The sequence below is a fragment of the Chanodichthys erythropterus genome, chromosome 2 (assembly GCF_024489055.1).
Source record: "Chanodichthys erythropterus isolate Z2021 chromosome 2, ASM2448905v1, whole genome shotgun sequence".
In the NCBI taxonomy this organism is placed as follows: domain Eukaryota; kingdom Metazoa; phylum Chordata; class Actinopteri; order Cypriniformes; family Xenocyprididae; genus Chanodichthys; species Chanodichthys erythropterus.
Window position 1 is genome coordinate 32800463 of NC_090222.1, and position 20377 is coordinate 32820839.

A 20377-nucleotide genomic window follows, 5' to 3' on the forward strand; every position below is an offset into this window, starting at 1 on the left:
TGAACTAACCCTTTAAACTTAAAACGGCCTTAAAATAGCTTTCAAAACATTAACATAAAGAAATAGCTGTGATATTCAATAAGAAAAACATTTAGGATGTGACAGTTTTATCCATTAGAAATTGTTGGGATTGTGAGAAGTGTATTAGAATGTGGAAAATTGGATGATGGATCCCTAATAATCTAGAATTGTCCGATGATGAGAAGTGCGAACAACACTTTCCATCTTTTGTTTTGTTTTTTAAGGGTGTAAGAGGCATGTGATTTCAGACATTTCTCTGCTGTGATGAATGTGGATGTTAACTTTTTTTTTTCTGTCTCTGGATTTTAACAGAAGTGTTTGAGAATCACTCAATCCTCTTACATGAAGATTTAATACATATTCATGAGTTCTGTGATTTACATATTCATACAACACTCAAACATCAGTTTTGCATTTTTTCCCACCATCACTCAGAGATAGTGGCTAATGTGCACTGGTGTAAAGCATTGCCATGCATTTTTATAATAAATAAGAATAATATGGATGATAAATAATATGATGTACATTAGACTGAAACAAAAATGTATTCAGAACCTAAAGCGAATATCTTGTAACTTGATTTGTAATCGTCAGAACTAGGGTTGTAAATTTAATAGGAAAAAAAGTATGTAGTTAATAATAATTTCCTCCAAGTTGTATGTAAATGCTGTAATTTTCCTACCTCCAGAGTAATTCATGTTTAAAGTACCACTTTGTTTCTGCAAACCTCAACTGTACAATGGACTATAGGCCAGTTATGTTCAATGAGATGGACATAAATAACATATTGACTTCTACAGTCTATTCAATGCATTACCCATCTGCCACAAAAATGTTAATGTCTTTTTATTATTTTCATTAGGGTTTTTTTTTCTATATATGTGGTTTGATTACTAAATCAGCATGTTTTAATTAATGCCATTTAATTTCAGTCTTAATCATTGACAGCCCCAGTCTGAACCCTTTTTTAAATGGTTTAAATTTAGAATTAAGTTGTTTGAAGTTTAAATTAAATTGACCACTCTTAATACTGCTGCTGAGATTTACAAAAATAATTAACAATAAATGTTACTAGTGTGATTTGATCATAAAAACAGACCTTTTTATAAAATCAGGATAAGAGGCATGCTATGTATGGAAATATTGAACATATTAAGAAATGTGTATGATTGCTCATCATCAGCACACTATAAACAGAAATTCCAGGGAAACACATATGCAAAATTCCCTCATTTGAAATAGTCTTGTTGGCTTGTATGTTGCCTTGCTGAACATCCATGTTCTTTGTGTTCAAGAATGTGTCATCTGCCTGTGTGTGACTTCATTTCTGTACCGCAGAAATACACGTTTTACATGTGAAACGCATGTTTTACACTGTTCAGAGCTAGTCTATTCAGAAACCAGTACATCTGTGCATCTCAGTGTTTTTTTTTTTTATGTCCAATGTGGAATGAAGAAAATGCATTTCAGTGCTTAAGTGTTACTTTTCAGTTTCGTTAAAGAGTTTTAGCCTTAAATTTGAGAAAAGTTAACACTTGTTTGAAAGACTGTAGAATTGTCTCCTTTACAGACATTTTTGAATGTATTTTTTTTCCTCTCAGTACTTTTAAATCTGTTTTTATGATTGAGTTTTTGTTTTTTTTTTCTCTTTAAATTTCTGTTGCACTGTGACAGAAATAATTTGGGTGAGGATAATGAGGGCGCACAGATGAATATCATATATTCATAATAATTTAGCCTCAATATGTTCAGTCAAATTACACTTTACGTCCTCATCTTGTTTTTCAATAAATTTGAATGTATATAGAAGCTTGGCTGAATGCTGATTTTGTCTCATTGGCTATTAACATTGTCACACAACTTCATCACATTGCATGTTTAATTCTGTATTTAATGTCTAGTTATCAATACAAATTATTTGCAATATTGTGTAAAAACAGAATGTAAACTAGAGATTGCACAAATTAATTCTGATTTTCATTACACTGGAAATAGAGGTCTGGCACATTGCATTATGTTATCCAGTGTAATAAGTAATTTGTGCTTACATTGCATAAACTAAATTTTTGCAGACTGCATGAGATCTTATGTGCCCATAGTTTAAGCAACATGACTAACAATATTCTGGATCTGACTGAATAAAGAAATCAAGACAATGAGATTTTAAATAATTCATTATTGAAGCACTTAAAGTTAATTCATTTACACAGTGCAATTGTTTAAAAACTATTTAGGCATAGGGTTAGAAAATCTACTTATTAACAATTTAAAATCAATTATTTAAGTGTCATCAGTTAATATGGCCTTTACACTTTACATACATACAGCTTCAGGGTTTTTTGGCACCATACACACATAGAAATTCCTGAAACACAACTAAGACTTTTTAAACAACCAAAAAGTTGACAAGACTGAACAGGTCGAATAAAATCAATCACAATGATTCAAGAAAAGGTTCTTCACAGGAGATAGACAAATTTATATGGTAGGGTTTATGTTTCATCACCTCCTTAAATAAATATCAAAACAATAAATTATATTTGATTTTCAACTATTTGATCTAAGAGGAAGATATTCCTTTAATTCCTTAAAGGATTCCTTTTAAATACTTACTATAGAGAAGTAAAAAGTGTATTTATTTCACAGCAAGTCTATGAACTAGACTTTTCTTCAGAACAGGGCTGTCCACACAGTCCTGGAGGTCCACTGTCCTCCAGAGTTGACCTCCAGCTAACCTCAACACACCTGCCTGGAAGTTTCTAGCATGCCTAATAAGACCTTGATTGACTGGTGCAGGTGTGTTTAATTGGGATTGGAGATTAACAGGATTGGACAACCCTGCTTTAGACAGACACCAAGGACTAATACAAGATGGGAAAAATGTGCAGTGATCTATGGTAAATGATCTGTATTCTAAAAGCCTGTGAACAAGTGTTGTTGTTATTGAGTGATTTTCAGAGTGAGATCATACGCTGGGCTGCAGTCGGGTCACGCTCCGTTTCTGCTGGTTATATCTGCGGAAGAAAGCTTTTCCGAACTCATATGTGCTGATCATAATAGCACATGCCGGAGCCACTTTAATCAGCCTCGGCATAAAACCTGAGGATGAGAAAAAGAGTGTATTACTGAGACATCTAGTGTTGATTTGAAAATCAGGGTATCAAACATAACTGAAAACAATCCAGAAACGTATAGTTAAACTAAAACACACAGACTATATAAATTGTAAAACAGTCTAATACTACTACAGTACACACAGAGTGTGTGAGTATGTGTGTATATATATATATATATATATATATATATATATATATATATATATATATATATATATATATATATATATATAGTGCAAAAGTCTTAGGCCACCACCATCTTTGTTGTTTCAGCAATGTTTAATGACCATCCATATTTATTTTTTGGTCTTTATTACGATATAAACAGACCTCCGGTAAATATGTACACAAAATGTAAAAAAAAAGAAAAGAGAAATTACTTCTTTAACCAAAAATCAGTATTTAGTGTGATCTCCTGGACTTCTTCCATTTTTGAAAAGAACATCTAAGAAACTTCTTATCATATTTTGAACCTTTTTTTGGCCTTCCAGTCCTTTTCCTTTTTATTTAAGTTTAAGAGCCGATTCCTGCTATTGCTCAATTGTAAAAGGAGGTCACTAAATACTTGCCACTTAGCCTATAGAAGTCTTTTTTCCTGTTTTTTAATACTGCATATACATTTTCCTGTATTTTCTGGTTATATTCTAAAAAAAAGAGACTGAAAAATAATTATATCTAAAACAACATCTAATGGTGGCCTAAGACTTTTGCACAGTACTGTATATATTACAGGTGCCCTAGAATCAAAAATTTAATTTACCTTGGCATAGTTGAATAACAAGAGTTCAGTACATGGAAATGACATACAGTGAGTCTTAAACACCATTGTTTCCTCCTTCTTGTGTAAATCTCATTTGTTTAAAAGACCTCAGAAGAACAGGTGAATCTCAACATAACACCGACTGTTACGTAACAGTCGGGATCATTAATATGTATGACCCCAATATTTGCATATGCCAGCCCATGTTCAAAGCATTAGACAAGGGCAAAACATCTGGATGTGCACAGCTGAATCATCAGACTAGGTAAGCAAGCAAGAACAATAGCAAAAAATGGCAGATGGAGCGATAATAACTGACATGATCCATGATAACGATATTATTAGTGATATTTGTAAATTGTCTTTCTAAATGTTTCGTTAGCATGTTGCTAATGTACTGTTAAATGTGGTTAAAGTTACCATCGTTTCTTACTGTATTCACGGAGACAAGAGCCGTCACTATTTTCATTTTTAAACACTTGCAGTCTGTATAATTCATAAACACATCTTCATTCTTTATAAATCTCTCCAACAGTGTGTAATGTTAGCTTTAGCCCATTAGCTACGGAGCACAACCTCAAACTCATTCAGAATCAAATGTAAACATCCAAATAAATACTATACTCACATGATCCGACGCATGCATGCGGTATGCATGACGAACATCTTGTAAAGATCCATTTGAGGGTTATATTAGCTGTGTGAACTTTGTAAATGCACTGTATTATAGTCGAGAGCTCGGGGGCAAAGAGCGTGAGATTTAAAGGGGCCGCAGCCTGAATCAGTGCATAGTTAATGATTCCCCCAAAATAGGCAGTTAAAAAAATTAATTTAAAAAAATCTATGGGGTATTTTGAGCTGAAACTTCAGAGACACATTCAGGGGACACCTTAGACTTATATTACATCTTGTAAAAACTGGTTCTAGGGCACCTTTTAAAAAAAAAAAAAAAAAAAAAAGCTTAGTGACGCCAAATGTTTAAACGGTATTGTATATATTATAGAAATATATTTATTTACCTACAAATAGTCCTGATACTCCATTTTCGGCAACTATCCTTTTCATCACATTATATGTGCTGGATGAGACTTGCGAGGACACTACACAGAGAATACTACACATTAATGTCATATTCTGATCTGATTACACATGTAAACAAAAAGCTGAAAATCCCAATGATGGAAAATTTTGATACTCACAGTTCATTGTCTGCAGTTCACCCAGTTCTACCTGTCGTTTTGTCTTGACCACATCAAATGGCAGTGTGATGATCGACGCAAACTAAAACAACAAAATACAGGTACTTCACAGGCCAAATACGTCCTGGATACATCAAAATATGTTTTGCGTGATGGGATCACATTGGACCCCATTTATACTTGTATTTAACAAGTGTTAGCATCAGTAAATGGAGCTCATGAGAGCCTTGATGATGAAGGTGTAAATCACAAGCTCACCGATCCAGACAGCGCTCCAGCTGTGAATGTGATGGCAAAGGTTGGATCTGTACAGCTGTTGTATTCACAGAGCCAGGCTTTACCCTTCTCATAGTTAAACCAGTACATAGCTGAGGAAAAACACATTAAGTCAGATAAGAAATTAGGAAATAGAAGCAAACATGACACATTGAAAGAGCTGTATGAAGGTATATGAGACTCCTTAAAAAATATGGTCAAATGGTAAACATTCTGCTATTCCGTAGTACACTACCATTCAAACATTTGGGGTTGGTAAGATTTTTAATGTTTTTGAAAGTATCTTATATTCACCAAGGCTGCACTTATTTGAGCAATACATATTATATTATATTATATTATATTATATTATATTATATTATATTATATTATATTATATTATATTATATTATATTATATAAACAGTAATATTGTGAAATATTCTTACCATTTAAAATAACCGTTTTCTATTTTAAAGTGCAGTGTGTAAATTTTAATGGCATCAACCAACGGCTCAGCAGTACTGTGCTCACCCCTCCCTTTCGAAGCACTTTTAGAGAAGCTATGGAGGCTGACACAAAGACAAATATGTTGTTGTCCGAAACAGCACATAGACAGGCAAGCAATGAGGTTTCTTCTTACTTCTAACAAAAAACGGCCTCTGCTTCTAATAAATCAGATTACCACTACTACTACTTCTTTGTGCATATTACTCGTAGTGACGATTCAAGCTGCCTCTAAAAACACAAACGAACAGAGACAAAACGCGCTCGGTGGAGCAGTTTGTCTGTTTAGGGTTAGTGTAGAAACATGCTGGCGAAAAATGACAACTTGACATGGAGGGGGGACCCACAGTGTATTTACAGTGGGTACGGAAAGTATTCAGACCCCCTTAAATATTTCTTTATATAGATCTATATATATATTTTATGGCTGCAATATAACTCTTTGTTATATTGCAGCCATTTGCTAAAATCATTTAAGTTCATTTTTTTTCCTCATTAATGTACACACAGCACCCCATATTGACAGAAAAACACAGAATTGTTGACATTTTTGCAGATTTATTAAAAAAGAAAAACTGAAATATCACATGGTCCTAAGTATTCAGACCCTTTGCTGTGACACTCATATTTAACTCAGGTGCTGTCCATTTCTTCTGATCATCCTTGAGATGGTTCTACACCTTCATTTGAGTCCAGCTGTGTCTATATTATACTTATATTATACTGATTGGACTTGATTAGGAAAGCCACACACCTTTCTATATAACACCTTACAGCTCACAGTGCATGTCAGAGCAAATGAGAATCATGAGGTCAAAGGAACTGCCTGAAGAGCTCAGAGACAGAATTGTGGCAAGGCACAGATCTGGCCAAGGTTACAAAAAATTTCTGCTGCACTTAAGGTTGCTAAGAGCACAGTGGCCTCCATAATCCTTAAATGGAAGACGTTTGGGATGACCAGAACCCTTCCTGAGCTGGCCGTCCGGCCAAACTGAGCTATCGGGGGAGAAGAGCCTTGGTGAGAGAGGTAAAGAAGAACTCAAAGATCACTGTGGCTGAGCTCCAGAGATGCAGTCGGGAGATGGGAGAAAGTTGTAGAAAGTCAACCATCACTGCAACCCTCCACCAGTCGGGGCTTTATGGCAGAGTGGCCCGACGGAAGCCTCTCCTCAGAGGAGTTTGCTAAAAAAAACCTGAAGGACTCCAAGATGGTGAGAAATAAGATTCTCTGGTCTGATGAGACCAAGATAGAACTTTTTGGCTTTAATTCTAAGCGGTATGTGTGGAGAAAACCAGTCACTGCTCATTACCTGTCCAATACAGTCCCAACAGTGAAGCAAGGTGGTGGCAGCATCATGCTGTAGGGGTGTTTTTCAGCTGCAGGGACAGGACGACTGGTTGCAATCGAGGGAAAGATGAATGCGGCCAAGTACAGGGATATCCTGGACGAAAACCTTCTCCAGAGTGATCAGGACCTTGGACTGGGCCGAAGGTTTACCTTCCAACAAGACAATGACCCTAAGCACACAGCTAAAATAACGAAGGAGTGGCTTCACAACAACTCCGTGACTGTTCTTGAATGGCCCAGCCAGAGCCCTGACTTAAACCCAATTGAGCATCTCTGGAGAGACCTAAAAATGGCTGTCCACCAACGTTTACCATCCAACCTGACAGAACTGGAGAGGATCAGCAAGGAGGAATGGCAGAGGATCCCCAAATCCAGGTGTGAAAAACTTGTTGCACCTTTCCCAAAAAGACTCATGTCTGTATTAGATCAAAAGGGTGCTTCTACTAAATACTGAGCAAAGGGTCTGAATACTTAGGACCACGTGATATTTCAGTTTTTCTTTTTTAATAAAACTGCAAAAATGTCAACAATTCTGTGTTTTTCTGTCAATATGGTGTGCTGTGTGTACATTAATGAGGAAAAAAATGAACTTAAATGATTTTAGCAAATGGCTGCAATATAACAAAGATTGAAAAATTTAAGGGGGTCTGAATACTTTCCGCACCCACTGTAGATAGAAATGCCTTATTCTAAGGTAATAAATACATAAGTTCATTAAGGTCTTTATACAACACTCAAAACATAGTTATGTATATTATATTGCATTTCTGTCAATAGATCCTCTTAAATTTGACATCTTTAATACATTTTAAAATGTAATTTATTCCTGTGATGGCAAAGCTGAATTTTCAGCAGCAGTTTCGAAAACATCCATCAGAATTCACAGTCAGAACTATCAGTTTTATATTACTTTTAGTATTTTTATAATAGTTTTGGGTTTGCAAATCAAGTGCTTCAAAATGTGAAGTCTGTAATGTTGAGGCTGTGTGCATTTCACCTGAGAAAGGGACGTCTCGGAGCAGCGTGGGTCCCCAGCCCCTCCACAGAGACCGCCAGCCCTCGCTGTGCAACGATGACCGGATCACGGCGCTCAGCTCCCTGTACGACTGTTTCTCAGCCTGCATCTTTGTGCGGATCAGCTCCAGGGGGCTGATTACTGTGGCCGAACCCACTGATACAGGCAGAAAACTCATGTGAAGGAAGCCAGGCGCACTTTGATATAGAAGGTCAGCATGTGGAGAAAAGGTCAAACACTTAATTAGCAGGGTTAAACGTTACCTCTCGCGATAGCGCCGGACAACAGTGGTGCCAGGTCCGATTGGTCTCCCATCCTGACCTTAAGAACAGCACACAGCTGATCATAACATGTGAAATAGATCATGGTCGCGGGCACTGCCATCATTCTGTAAAGGAAAACCATTTCATCATGAAAGCACTGTTTCTTGCGGGAACACAAATGTTTTCAGAGGGAATGCAAAGTTTCTTGGGGTAATACAAAAGTTTTGTAAGTGAACGCACAATTTCTTGGGGGAATGCAACATTTCTACCGAGTGAACGCAAGTTTCTTGGGGTAACACAAAAGTTTTGTGAATGCACAAACACAGTGCACATTTTTTTTCAAATAAATGGCGAGTTTCTCTGGGGAACGCAAAAATGTTTTAAAGTGAACAAAGCTTCTTGGGGGAACTCAAAAGTTTTGCTAATAAACACAACATTTCTTGGGGGAAGACAAAATTTTGCAATTGAACGCAAAGTTTCTTGGGAGAGCGTAAATGTTTTGTGAGCGACCGTAAAGTTTCTCTGGGGAACACAAATGTTTTGCGAGTGAACGCAAAAGTTTTGACATATATTCTCCCATTTCATATTTTTTCCACAACCACGTCCCTTTAGGGCTCTATAGTGTCCCAATAAACCTCTTTTGGGTTCAGAAATCTTCAGAAATGTAACTGAACACTCACAGTGTTGGAGGAAGGCCGCTCCATAGTGACCTGATTCCTTCCATACGTATAATCTTAATAAAGGCATCCTGGGACAGAAAAACAGAGCATTTGAATGAGTTAAACCCATCTGTAATATTTATATTTTCAACGTTACCATTGGTGAAAAGTAACTGGATTCACATTTTACAATTTTATATGGTTTAGCTTACCAAAGTGCCATTGAAATGACCAGGTGCTTTGTACCATGCCTTTGAATTGCCATTGTCACAGACGCATATATGATCCATCAGGCCATTACAGTACACAAAACATTTTCCTGCCAGTCATGAAAAAATTAATAAGTGAGGTTTCCTATCAACATTTGTCTACATTTGAACAGGAAGCAGCTCAAGTGTACCTTTGGGAAAAGGATTCTTTTGTGCCTGCAGTCTGATCTTCACCACATCCAGAGGGGTTACTGTGAACATGAAGGAAACAGCATAAATTATGATTATATTGTTATATTTTAATAGTAAAATAAAAGTGTCTGCTAAATGAATACACTGTCATTCAAAGGTTTTTTTTTAGTATTTTTGAAAAAAGTCTCTTGCATACACCAAGACTTCATCTGTTTATGAAAAATACAGTAAAAACAGTAATATTGTGAAATATTATTAAATTTTAAAATAGCTGTTTTCTATTTGAATATATTTTAAAATGTAATTTATTCTTGGGATGCAAAGCTGAATTTTCAGCATCATTACTCCAGTCTTCAGTGTCACATGATCCTTCAGAAATCATTCTAATATGCTGATTTGGTGCTCAAGTAACATTTCTTATTATTATCAATGTTGAAAACATTGTTCTGATTAAATTTTTTTTTTTTGAAACCATGATACATTTTTTTCAGGATTTATTTAAAACACAAATCTTTTATAACATAAAAATCCTTTACCCTCACTTTTGATCAATTTAATGCATCCTTTCCAGACTTACAGACTGTTCAAAGACATGATACAGACAATTAATAGACTGTTATTAGACTCTTAGATTCACAGTTTGTCTTACCATTTGCTAAAAATCTAAACAAAATGCGTGTTTTTCAGCACAACAATCCCAGTGTTATCTGAAAACACATTATTAACCATAAAATGCATAGAATGCTGTTAGATTGGCTATATTTTCCATATTAAAGGGTTAGTTTAAATCAGTTCATGTGAGTACAGCGGTTCAATATTAATATTATAAAGCGACGAGAATATTTTTGGTGCGCCAAGAAAACAAAATAAAGACTTATATAGTGATGGCCGATTTCAAAACACTGCTTCATGAAGATTCAGAGCGTTATGAATCAGTGTATTGAATCATGATTCGGATTGCGTGTCAAATCATCAAACTGCTGAAATCACGTGACTCTGGCACGAACCGCTGATTCATTGTGCTCCGAAGCTTGCTGAAGCAGTTTTTTGAAATCGGCCATCACTATACAAGTCGTTATTTTGTTTTTTTGCACCAAAAATATTCTTGCCGCTTTATAATATTAATATTGAACCACTGTACTCACATGAACTGATTTAAATATGTTTTTAGTACATTAATAGATTTTGAGAGAGGAAATGTCATTGCTGGCTATGCAGGACTCACTGAGTCATCGGTTTTCAACAAAAATATCTTAATTTGTGTTCTGAAGATGAACGAAGGACTTGGGAGTGGAACAGCATGAGGGTGAGTAATAAATGACAGAATTTTCATTTTTGTGTAATTAATTAGTAAAAACATTACATCAAGCTTTCATTTAGCAGATGCTTTTTTAGTGCAAATCAATATACAGTACAGTATTTTAATGGTACTTTTAACAAAAACACAAAATCTAAATTATAAATATATTGCCTTTGAAACTAAATTTATTGTATAAATAATTATATAATATAATAATTCTGGCCCATGTTGCATAAGGTGGGATAAGTTAATATATTTATAAGTGTTATATTTATTTATTAGGATCTGGACAAAATCCACATTCTCTTACCAAACAGTGACGTAATAATTGCCCCAGAACAAGACGAAATCATCTGCTGGAAGGGTGTAATGTCCCCCTTGGGTCCTGAAGAACTTTTCTGAGAGCTCATCTCAACGTCTGCGATGTAAAGAAAATTCACATAAATCTGGATTCACAAACTACGTTAACTTCAGTGTTTAGTGACTGACAGCCGTGTCCCAATAATGAACCTTGCTGAACAAGCTCACACTTACCTCGGCTCCGAACAGATCTGAACACATAAACCGCTCTTATTGCAGTGACCTTTATCGGTTATCATAACAACTGCCAGCTGCTGAGTTTCCAAAGGATGCAAATAGCAAATATTATGTAACCCCGAAAGAAAAAAGCAATGTCATCAGTGCAAACCAAGGGTATTAATGAATTCACATGATTCATATGAAGTTTTACGCTACTACACTAGTGTGCGCCATTGCGTTTCCTCAACTTTGACATGTGTTTATTACGCGGTGTGTTTCGGGCCTGCAGATTCGTTACTTCCGGCTATTTAAATTTCGCCATTGGACACAATAGAAAACTTATTGTCGTAACAGTTCATCGAAGTCATATTTTATATATGTAACAGTAGTTCCCTATTTATATTCTACATAAAATTCAGGCTGTTTATATTGGTGTAATTGACATTAAAATATAAACTTTTTGTGGAGTCGTTTTTTGAAAATTCAAAAAATAAACGTCGAACTGTCTTTCATGAATTCCAAGATTGCAGCAGGTTTTCTCTCGAGCGGGAAAATGGAAACGGGCTGCGTCGAGTGTTTGTTATGAAGATATTTACAAACAGTGGAGCCATTTAACGCAGTCTTTGTGTTTTTAGTTTAGTGTTTTAATCAGCCCACACTTTTAAGTAATGCTGCTATGTGTGGGTGGTAAAACTAGCTGGTTTAGCCGGGTTTAGGGCTGTAACCGTTAAAACTAGAAGCTCCATGATGAAGCACGAATCTTTCTCCAGGTGTAAAGACCGAGGTGCTGTGAATCTCTTTTAATTAACTTTCTGTTGACCTGTATCTCTATTATATTATTATTTCTTAAAAGTAGCCTTCGATAGTTATGCTTTAGGAAATTTGCTTGCTTTTGTTGCTCAGTATGTTTACTGAATATGTATGTAACTTACATTGTTTACAACTGTCTAATTGTGCTATATTGATCTTCACAGATTCAAAACTAGAGGGACATAATAGTGCATCATCTAAAAGCAAAATTAAACCAGCATGTGATGCTCTTCACAACAAACCCTTTAAAGGGAGAATATTTTACTTGGATCTGCCATGGAATATGAAAACGCAGCTCTTGGAAAATGACATCAAAACACTTGGAGGTGTAAGTGCAGTTTATTGTCTTAAAAAATATTTTAATATTTGAGGCTATTGCGCACATAATGTAATATTTTTACATACAGGAAGAGAATGGCTTTTAAATTTTGAAAATTAGACAGCTGTCACTTTTGAAACTGAATTGTTTATCAACAAAACTATTTTAATAAGCTTTAGGATGCTATTTGTTCACTTCTCCTGATTTAAATCAAACTGCAATTTTTAAACAGTCTATTATATATTTTATCTCTGTTGTTTCTAGGTAAGAATAAAGCAATAATAGTCTGGAACTTAACTCATGATGTTGTTGACCATGCACATTTCAGCACAGATTAAGTAACTTTTATATGTTCTGTTCATCAGACAGTGGAAAAGTTCTTCAGTAAGGAGATCAAGTATCTTGTGTCCAGTAAGCCAGAGGCTCGTTATGCCCAGCGTCTCCTGCCGGACTCCCCAGCGCCCAGTCCGGATTCTGGCGTCAGCTCTCCTCATCCCAGCAGCAGGAGGGAAAGCCACGGGCACAGGGGCAGCTCTCAGGGAGTCACAGATACGGTTAGTCAGCGTGCCTTTTTGTTGTGCTGTGAGAAAAAGCATTTTAAAGTTGTTTATTATAATTATTAAAATGTTTAAAGTCTTTTAAATGTCATTGTAAATTTATACAGCCAACATCATGTTTTTATAGTTATGCTCAACTCTAAAGAATTATGTTAGAAATAAATAGCTTTTTGTGAGTATGAAATTCGTATCCAGTAATTATAAATGACCTCAAATTGTCTTTTTTATGGTTAAAGGGTTATGAAAATTCTGTCGTTAATTACCCACCTTCATGTCACCCCATAATTGCTGAAATCTTAAATGAATTCGATCTTTTAATGAAGGAAAAATGTAATATTATTTTTGCTGGTCAAGTCACATTGGACTTACTGGTATAAAGAGAGCGGACACGGCTGCCAGGGATGCGCTTGATCTGACTGTCAGATTCCACCTTCTGATTTTAAACCAGTAATTAATTTATATATCACTAATAAGTGGCAGAAAGAATGGGATGAAAATAAAAATAAGCTGTATGAAATAAACACTAGTATAAAAAGTACTACCTTCCATAACTTCAAATCAAGACATGATCAAGTCGTCTTCACTAGGTGTAGACCGGGGCACTCAAGACTTACCCATGGGTTTTTATTAAAAGTTTATGTCTCTCATGTAAAGTTCCTTTGACTATTAAGCATATTCTGTTGAATTGTAATTTTTATGATGCTGCTAGAAAACGCTTTTATTCAGAAACATGCTTGCATGGAATATTTCAAAATGTACCACCTGAATGTATTTTAGATTTTCTATCTTATGTTAAGTTGAAATGTTTTATATAATAATGTAAATTTTATGGATGATATTGACCTTTTTGTTTGCCATGTAAATTCACATCCATTCACATCCACAGACAGGGCTTAGATTAAGCCAGGATTAGACTTTAGTTCAATTAGGACATTTAATTAGCTTTTATAAACATGAATTAGAAAAAAAAAATTTTTAAGAAATAAAAAATATTTTAAGATTTGTCAGTGCAAGTGGCTTTCAGTTAGAACAGCTCAAACATGCATTTTAGTCTAGGACTAGGTTTAAACCTTGTCTGTGAAACCGGGGGTGAATATTTATTTGTGAGATTCTGCAATGCTTTAAATATTAACATATTATTTCTTTTCATGAACAGAAAGTTTGTAACTATGTAAAAGTCCTTACTGCCACTTTTGATGAATTTAATGCATCCTTGCTGAATAAGTTTTTTTTTTTTTGTTTTTTTGTTTTTTTTTTTGGACCTCAAACTTAAATGATAGTTTTTTGGGAAAAACACTGACATGTTTTTTTTTTGTGCTGGAATTTCACAGGCGGCTATAAGTCGAGGCAAATCTCTTGTGGAAAGAGTCGTTAAGGAACAAGTGAGTCAATCTTATCAAGCCTTGTTTGCTTAATGAACTCTGCAGCAGTTCTGAGTAGTTTATCAGTGATCTGAATGAGTGATTTAGGGTTTTGTGTTCTGTTATAGGAAAGGGTTCAGATGAATGGGATCCTGGCCAATGCTGTGGAATGGGGGGTCAAAGTCCTGCATGTTGATGGTATCATCATCATTATCATCATCATTAATACTTGTGTTGTTAGACAATGAGATGTAGTTTCAGTATTTCATGGTGTTTCATGCTTGATGTCCAAACAGATGTTATTTCTTACATTGACAAGAAGAAAGCAAAAGTCATTGCAGTGAATGCATCTAATCCAGTGGTTAAAGGAGCTGTGAGTATTTTTGTTTTTCTATTTTTGTATTATTCTTTTGATACAAAGAACCAAATGAACAAGTTTAAAATTCATCCATTGAAAAAACTTATTGTTCAACCACTTTTCTGATCTATTGGGTGGAATGGGTGCCCCTCAATGTTTGTGGTAGTTTACTGCCCTGTTTTAAAGACTAAGCTAAAACATTTTAACATTCGCTATAAAATTACAAGGCCCAAGCAGAGTCTGCACAATTTAATTTCTGCCCAGATTGTGTTGGGAAATCTGTTGAATGTAAATATGGTTGTCTGAAGAGAGATCTGTGGAGCTGCAGATTCTGGTCAGGGCTGCATATGAATGTGTTATTTCTGCGTATATTCAGTTTATCACTCTTTATTTTAGGCCAGCATTCAGCACACAGAGAAAAATACATATCAAAGACACAATGGTAAGTACAAGAAAACAAATCCGTTTTAATTTGTTGCATCTTCCAGTTGAAAAATGTTAATTGAACATATTATAGAAATGCTTTCATTAATTTTAATTATTTTGTTTTTTATTTCCAGCTGGAAGAATTCGTCGACCATTTGTGAAAGTGGAAGACTCAAGCAGGTGTTTTCTTAGTTTATGTCCTTGTTTTATCTTTTATGTTATAGGTCCAGTTTCATAACAATCTATGGTGGTTTTTGCAGGCATTATCGTCCTATCTACCTTCCCGTGTCCAACATGCCTGTGTGCAACCTCCGCTCTCTTGCACCCTGCAGTCCGTTCCTAGTGGAGGAACATGGAAAAGATGATACGAAGAAGAAACAGAAAGAGCAAAGGTAGACTGAGCATAATTTAAATGCTGGAATGTTATTGTCAAGTTTTTTTGTGAGTGTGAATGAGAATCTGTGTTTTGCTTTAGGTCTGGAGGAGAACGAGGGAAGAAAGAGAGGCGCAGAGAAAAGAGGAAGGGAGGATACTGTGAATGCTGCGAGATCAAATTTGACAACCTAAAAGCGGTATGTGTTGGAAAAAATACAAAGCCACTCTGTTTTAAAGCTCATACAACAAATTTTGATTATTGTCCTCTGAAACAAAAACAATGTCAGACCTTTTTCACCTTCTGACCACCAGCATTTGGAGAGTAAGCAGCATCAGGCATTCTCAAAGAGTGAGGAGTACAGAGTTGTGGATCGAGTCACTGCGGGACTGACCTGTGACCTCCTGAACATCAGCACACACTGCAGAAGGTACAAACATATCATTAAAATTATATATTTCTTCAGGGCTAGGTTGATGACATTGATTACCGTGTCCAAACTCAATTTTTGAGCCTTCACCATTATTTGTAGTGTACCTCCCATCCAATAATTGGATGCTTTGTTACTTTTGATGAGCAAAAAAGTCTCAGCTTTCAAATTCTGTCACTTTTATTGCAAAAAAAAGAAACAATTTGAACTGATCCTCTTATGTTGAAAGAAACAGTGCAAAGTACTGAAATGTATCATGTCTCATGTTAATGCTGAATCAGTGTTTCAGCCATGGAAAGATGTCAATAAAACAAGATGGTAATTTTACAGTAATCTTTAGGAAAGCCATTCAGTGTCCATAACTCCCTAGTTAACTAGAAATAATAACTCTAGAGTTTAATTATTTTTTGTATGTTAGAATAAATTTGTCATGAAAACATTTTTATGACAGCCACCAATAAATGTTTATTTTTCAACAACGAATTGGAGTAGAAATATAATTGTTATTAAAAAAAAACAAAAAACAGATTAATGTGCAAAAGGTAAAAAAAAAAAAAAAATGTAAAAGGTGGCTTCTGTTTGTTTGTGGTGCTCGGTTTCTGTCTACAACTCTGTATAGTCTCATGGAATAGGTTGACAGTCAGGTGGGACATCCTGGTCAGGCTGAATGCAATTGGACAAACATTATTTGGTCCTGTGACTTAAGACATAAGAGAGATGTACATTTTTTTTAATTTTTTTTTTTATATTAGACCATTTCTATTATTGATTGCTATCAGGATGTGAAGAGAATTTAAACCAGTATAACAAAGTGTTTTTGAAAAACATTGCCTACCCTACATTAAATTGAGAGATTTATTTGTTTTTTAATAATTGACATACTGTACCTGAGATAATAAATATATATATATATATATATATAAAAAATATAAAAATATCCAAATGAATAAATATTGAATCAAGAGCTTGAGAAATGGAAATGAATCGATTTGTGAAATCTGTCAATGCTCAGCCCTATTTTATTTGCTTATTTTTATATAATGACAGCGCCACATCAATGTCTCTCTGCCATAGGGTGAAATGCAGCACATCAACCCCTCTTCTGTGTGCTGGAGCCATGTTGCCAGTAAAGGAAGATGCGGGATCTGTGAATGGTGATTGGAAACAGAAAAGCGAAGGGTCTTTGCTTTGGGACTCTACAGCAAAGCACTCTCTCTCAGAACAGACCACAGGAAAACCTCTTCTGGTTCGCAAACGCAGCAGGGGCCAGTGTGAATTCCCTTGTAGCAACAGGGACAGCTTGTTTGACCAGTCCGACATTCCAGAGAAATCCCAGTCCAAGCGTGGATCCTTTGAGTGGGAATTCCACTTGCGATCTGCTGTGCGGAAATCTGAAGGTGCGTCTTTTCTCAGCAGAGAGCAGAACTCTGACTCGAATGCACTTGAATGCAGGACAGAACAACAAACCTGGACAAACCCTGACACGCACCCAGCTCAAGAGTTCAGTGAAACAAACCGAGAAACAGTAACTGGAAATAAATACTTAAGGACTAACTGCAGTGAAATTTATATGCAAAGTATGCCTGAAAATCAAGTTGAAAATTCAGCTCTTTGGCCTTTGGCCAGCACAGAACCCGAACTGGACCGTGACAGCCCGTCTAATTCACTGCAACGGAAGGTTCGGAATGTCAGACCCAGAAGAAGAAAGCAAATACCAGCCCTGCACATCAAATCCAGTAAAGAGAGAGAATCATTGAGCTCTCTTTCATCTGTTAAACCTGTACGGGAGTGTGAGAGCCCACCAGTGTCTGTCCCAGACCTGTGGCATCTCTTTCAGTCCAGTGAAAACATGGATGAAGACTTTAAGGGTTTTTGAGATTAATGCTGATTAGAGAAATTGAGGAGTGGACAACACGTATGTATGAGTTATAAAGGTCATTACTATACCAAATAATATATATTAATAGATCTGTGCTTTCTTCCATCAGTAGAATGGAAAACTGTATTCTCACCATACAGGCTTTAAAAGAAAACTTTGATTATAGACTGGAAATATACCTACTGAGTGTATATATAGGGAACAATGAGTGGAGCTACACAGTAAGTACATTAATGTTGTGCATGTAATTGAAGGATATAACAGCTATGAGACTGTCTTGAAATGATTTCCTGGTTCCTATATTAAATTGAAAATATTTTTTTACATTTTTTCTTTCTTTTTGTGTCTGTATTTCATGGTTATAAGCACCAGTCTTTTGCACAAAACAATGTTTAGAAATCATGGGTTTCAAATTTTCTTTTAATCTAACAGATCTCCAGATTGGTTGTTCCAACCTCAGTGTTTCAAGCCTTCATTCAATTTACAGTACTGTTCAAGTGTGTGGAGTCAGTAAGATGTGTATATATAATAAATGTATTTATCAAGGATGAGGTAAATTGGTTAAAAGTGACAGGAAAGACTTCAAATGTTTTTTTTTTTGTTTATTTCAAATAATTGCTGTTTGTTTTTTGTTTTTATCTAACTATTCATCAAAGAATCCTTAAAAAAATCTGTTTCCAAAAAAATATTAAGGGCACAACTGTTTTCAACATTGATAAGAATAAGAAATGTTTCTTGAACACCAAATAAGCATATTAGAATGATTTCTGAAGGATCATGTGACACTGAAGACAGGAGTAATGATGCTGAAAATTCAACTTTTAAATCAAGAATAAATTACATTTTGAAATATAATAAAATAGAAAACAGTTCTTTATTTTACAATATTACTGTTTTACAAATGCAACATGGTGAGCATAATAGACTTTAATAATAAGTTTACAAACGCCAAATTTTGAATGGTATTGAATGTTTTCCAGTTATCAAATTTTGTTTATGACAAAGAATATATAAATATTTATTTCAAACAGTATGTTTAATCCCATGATCTTGGTTTTAAACAAATTATGAAACCTTTGGATTTGTTTTGAATGACTTCCATAGGCATTTATTTTGTTTATACTGTTTATTTATGTAAATCAATTCTGTGAACCTTGCAGCCACAGTATTTGATTTTTATTTTTTTTTTATTTTTTAGAAAAATATTTTCTTTGTGCTCTTTACTGGTTAATGTGAGCATTATAAAATTATAAATGCATAAAGCATTACCTGGTGCACCAATGATACGTATTATTGCGTACTGCTAATACACATTATCAAAGATTTAACCAAATGTCTGGGCTGGTTATGATGACTGATTGTTATAATATGCGTTATTATTTTCTAATTTCTACTACGTGGTAACATTTCCATATCAAGCCCTGTGTTTCGCAGTTCTTGTGCTCAATACTGGATGATTTCTGTTTGGCGCAGAAGGTAACAGCAGGTGGAGCGCGCACTACACTACCCGTCATCCCGCGTGCAGTTCGCTCATGTATATTTATGAGACGTTTCTGCAGTGAGGCGGCTGGACATTATTGATGTCTTGCTGAGGAGGTGGCGGTTTTTGCTCGGTGAAGAAAAAAAGGGCCTGATTTTAGTTTTCCAGAACGCACCCGCCTTCGACCAGTCATCCTCCCGCTGCTCGCGCAACCAGCGTCTCGATGCAGTAGCTGCTCGCGCGTCACTAATGGCAACCAGCGCGCGAGAGGATGTGTGTGCCTTCTTGAGGGAAACAGAAAATCGCGTATAACTTGGGATATAACTCGTATTTCGAATAATTTGGGATATGATTAACCGCGATTTTCTGAACCGAATGGATGCGGGAATGATGCCTCTCCGTGTCGGGAATTCCTTTCTGTGTCTCTTCGTAGCGGTGATGAGCTCTGTGGTACACACCAGCATCTCCCTGCCCCATTACGGTGAGGGTGTATTTTTTTATATAGCTATTTATATTTTCATCACGAAACAAGAGCATTATGTCGTATTTTATCATATTAGTGCCGTATTTTAATCATACTGCATCCGTTCAGCTGATGTAAACAGATACTTAACGGTAAATATACGACTCTGAGGCGTGATTTATCATTATTTATCTTATTTAAGAGACTATCATGTCAAGTTTCATACGTGTAACTCAGAAGGAAAATATGTAATTGTTAAGAACAATTTGTATTATTCTAGGAGACGCCTTGGTAAAGACGAGGGCTCGGCGTGATGACGCCAGGTACCTCGGTAGGGAGAACACGGTACCAGTCCGGTTGATGTACCGAATGGACGGAGACACTCAGACGGCTCATGATGTTCTGAACACACGGGTCCGAATGAGCTCTGACAGTAAACAGGTGTGTATTGTTTCATCTCATGTTAGGATGTCATAAGCGTGTGTCATATGCATGCTCTCTCCTCCCGTTGCCATTGGAGACGCGCTGCTCTTCAAATTATGTTTATGTTTTTCTTTTT

The 20377-nt window shown here is 35.7% G+C and overlaps 3 protein-coding genes across 9 annotated transcripts in view; 2 read left to right on the forward strand and 1 right to left on the reverse strand.

Annotated features, from left to right (window-relative positions):
- Positions 1-1948: 1948 nt before the first annotated feature.
- Positions 1949-11603, reverse strand: slc25a40 (solute carrier family 25 member 40). Of its 7 annotated transcripts, none has more exons than XR_010897163.1 (12): positions 11378-11603; positions 11154-11261; positions 9543-9602; positions 9355-9461; positions 9164-9231; positions 8484-8608; positions 8203-8376; positions 5355-5464; positions 5097-5178; positions 4917-4997; positions 4526-4829; positions 2994-3120 (listed from the first exon to the last, which is right to left on the reverse strand). XR_010897163.1 is itself a non-coding variant. In XM_067410494.1 (11 exons), the coding sequence occupies exons 2-11, from the start codon at positions 11251-11253 to the stop codon at positions 2987-2989; spliced, it is 1041 nt and encodes a 346-aa protein (XP_067266595.1). In that variant the 5' UTR covers positions 11254-11261; positions 11378-11603; the 3' UTR covers positions 1949-2986. The 7 variants fall into 7 exon arrangements, 4 of the variants coding, with proteins under 4 accessions (XP_067266595.1, XP_067266616.1, XP_067266625.1 ...); XR_010897164.1 differs by lacking the exon at positions 2994-3120 and adding an exon at positions 3360-4383; XM_067410494.1 differs by lacking the exon at positions 4526-4829 and having other exon boundaries at positions 1949-3120.
- Positions 11604-11900: 297 nt separating this feature from the next.
- Positions 11901-18666, forward strand: dbf4 (DBF4-CDC7 kinase regulatory subunit). The gene is made up of 12 exons (XM_067396576.1): positions 11901-12146; positions 12337-12500; positions 12857-13045; positions 14380-14430; positions 14538-14607; positions 14706-14782; positions 15164-15209; positions 15328-15373; positions 15454-15585; positions 15669-15765; positions 15881-15996; positions 17071-18666. Exons 1-12 carry the CDS (start codon positions 12107-12109, stop codon positions 17870-17872), a joined length of 1830 nt encoding a protein of 609 aa, XP_067252677.1. The 5' UTR covers positions 11901-12106; the 3' UTR covers positions 17873-18666.
- A 1050-nt stretch (positions 18667-19716) lies between these two features.
- adam22 (ADAM metallopeptidase domain 22) overlaps positions 19717-20377 on the forward strand; it is an 83635-nt gene continuing 82974 nt past the window's right edge. The window contains exons 1-2 of the mRNA XM_067410564.1: positions 19717-19836; positions 20099-20259. Of these exons, the coding sequence (XP_067266665.1) occupies positions 19731-19836; positions 20099-20259 (267 nt within the window). The 5' untranslated portion in view covers positions 19717-19730. The remainder of the gene's footprint in view (positions 19837-20098; positions 20260-20377) is intronic.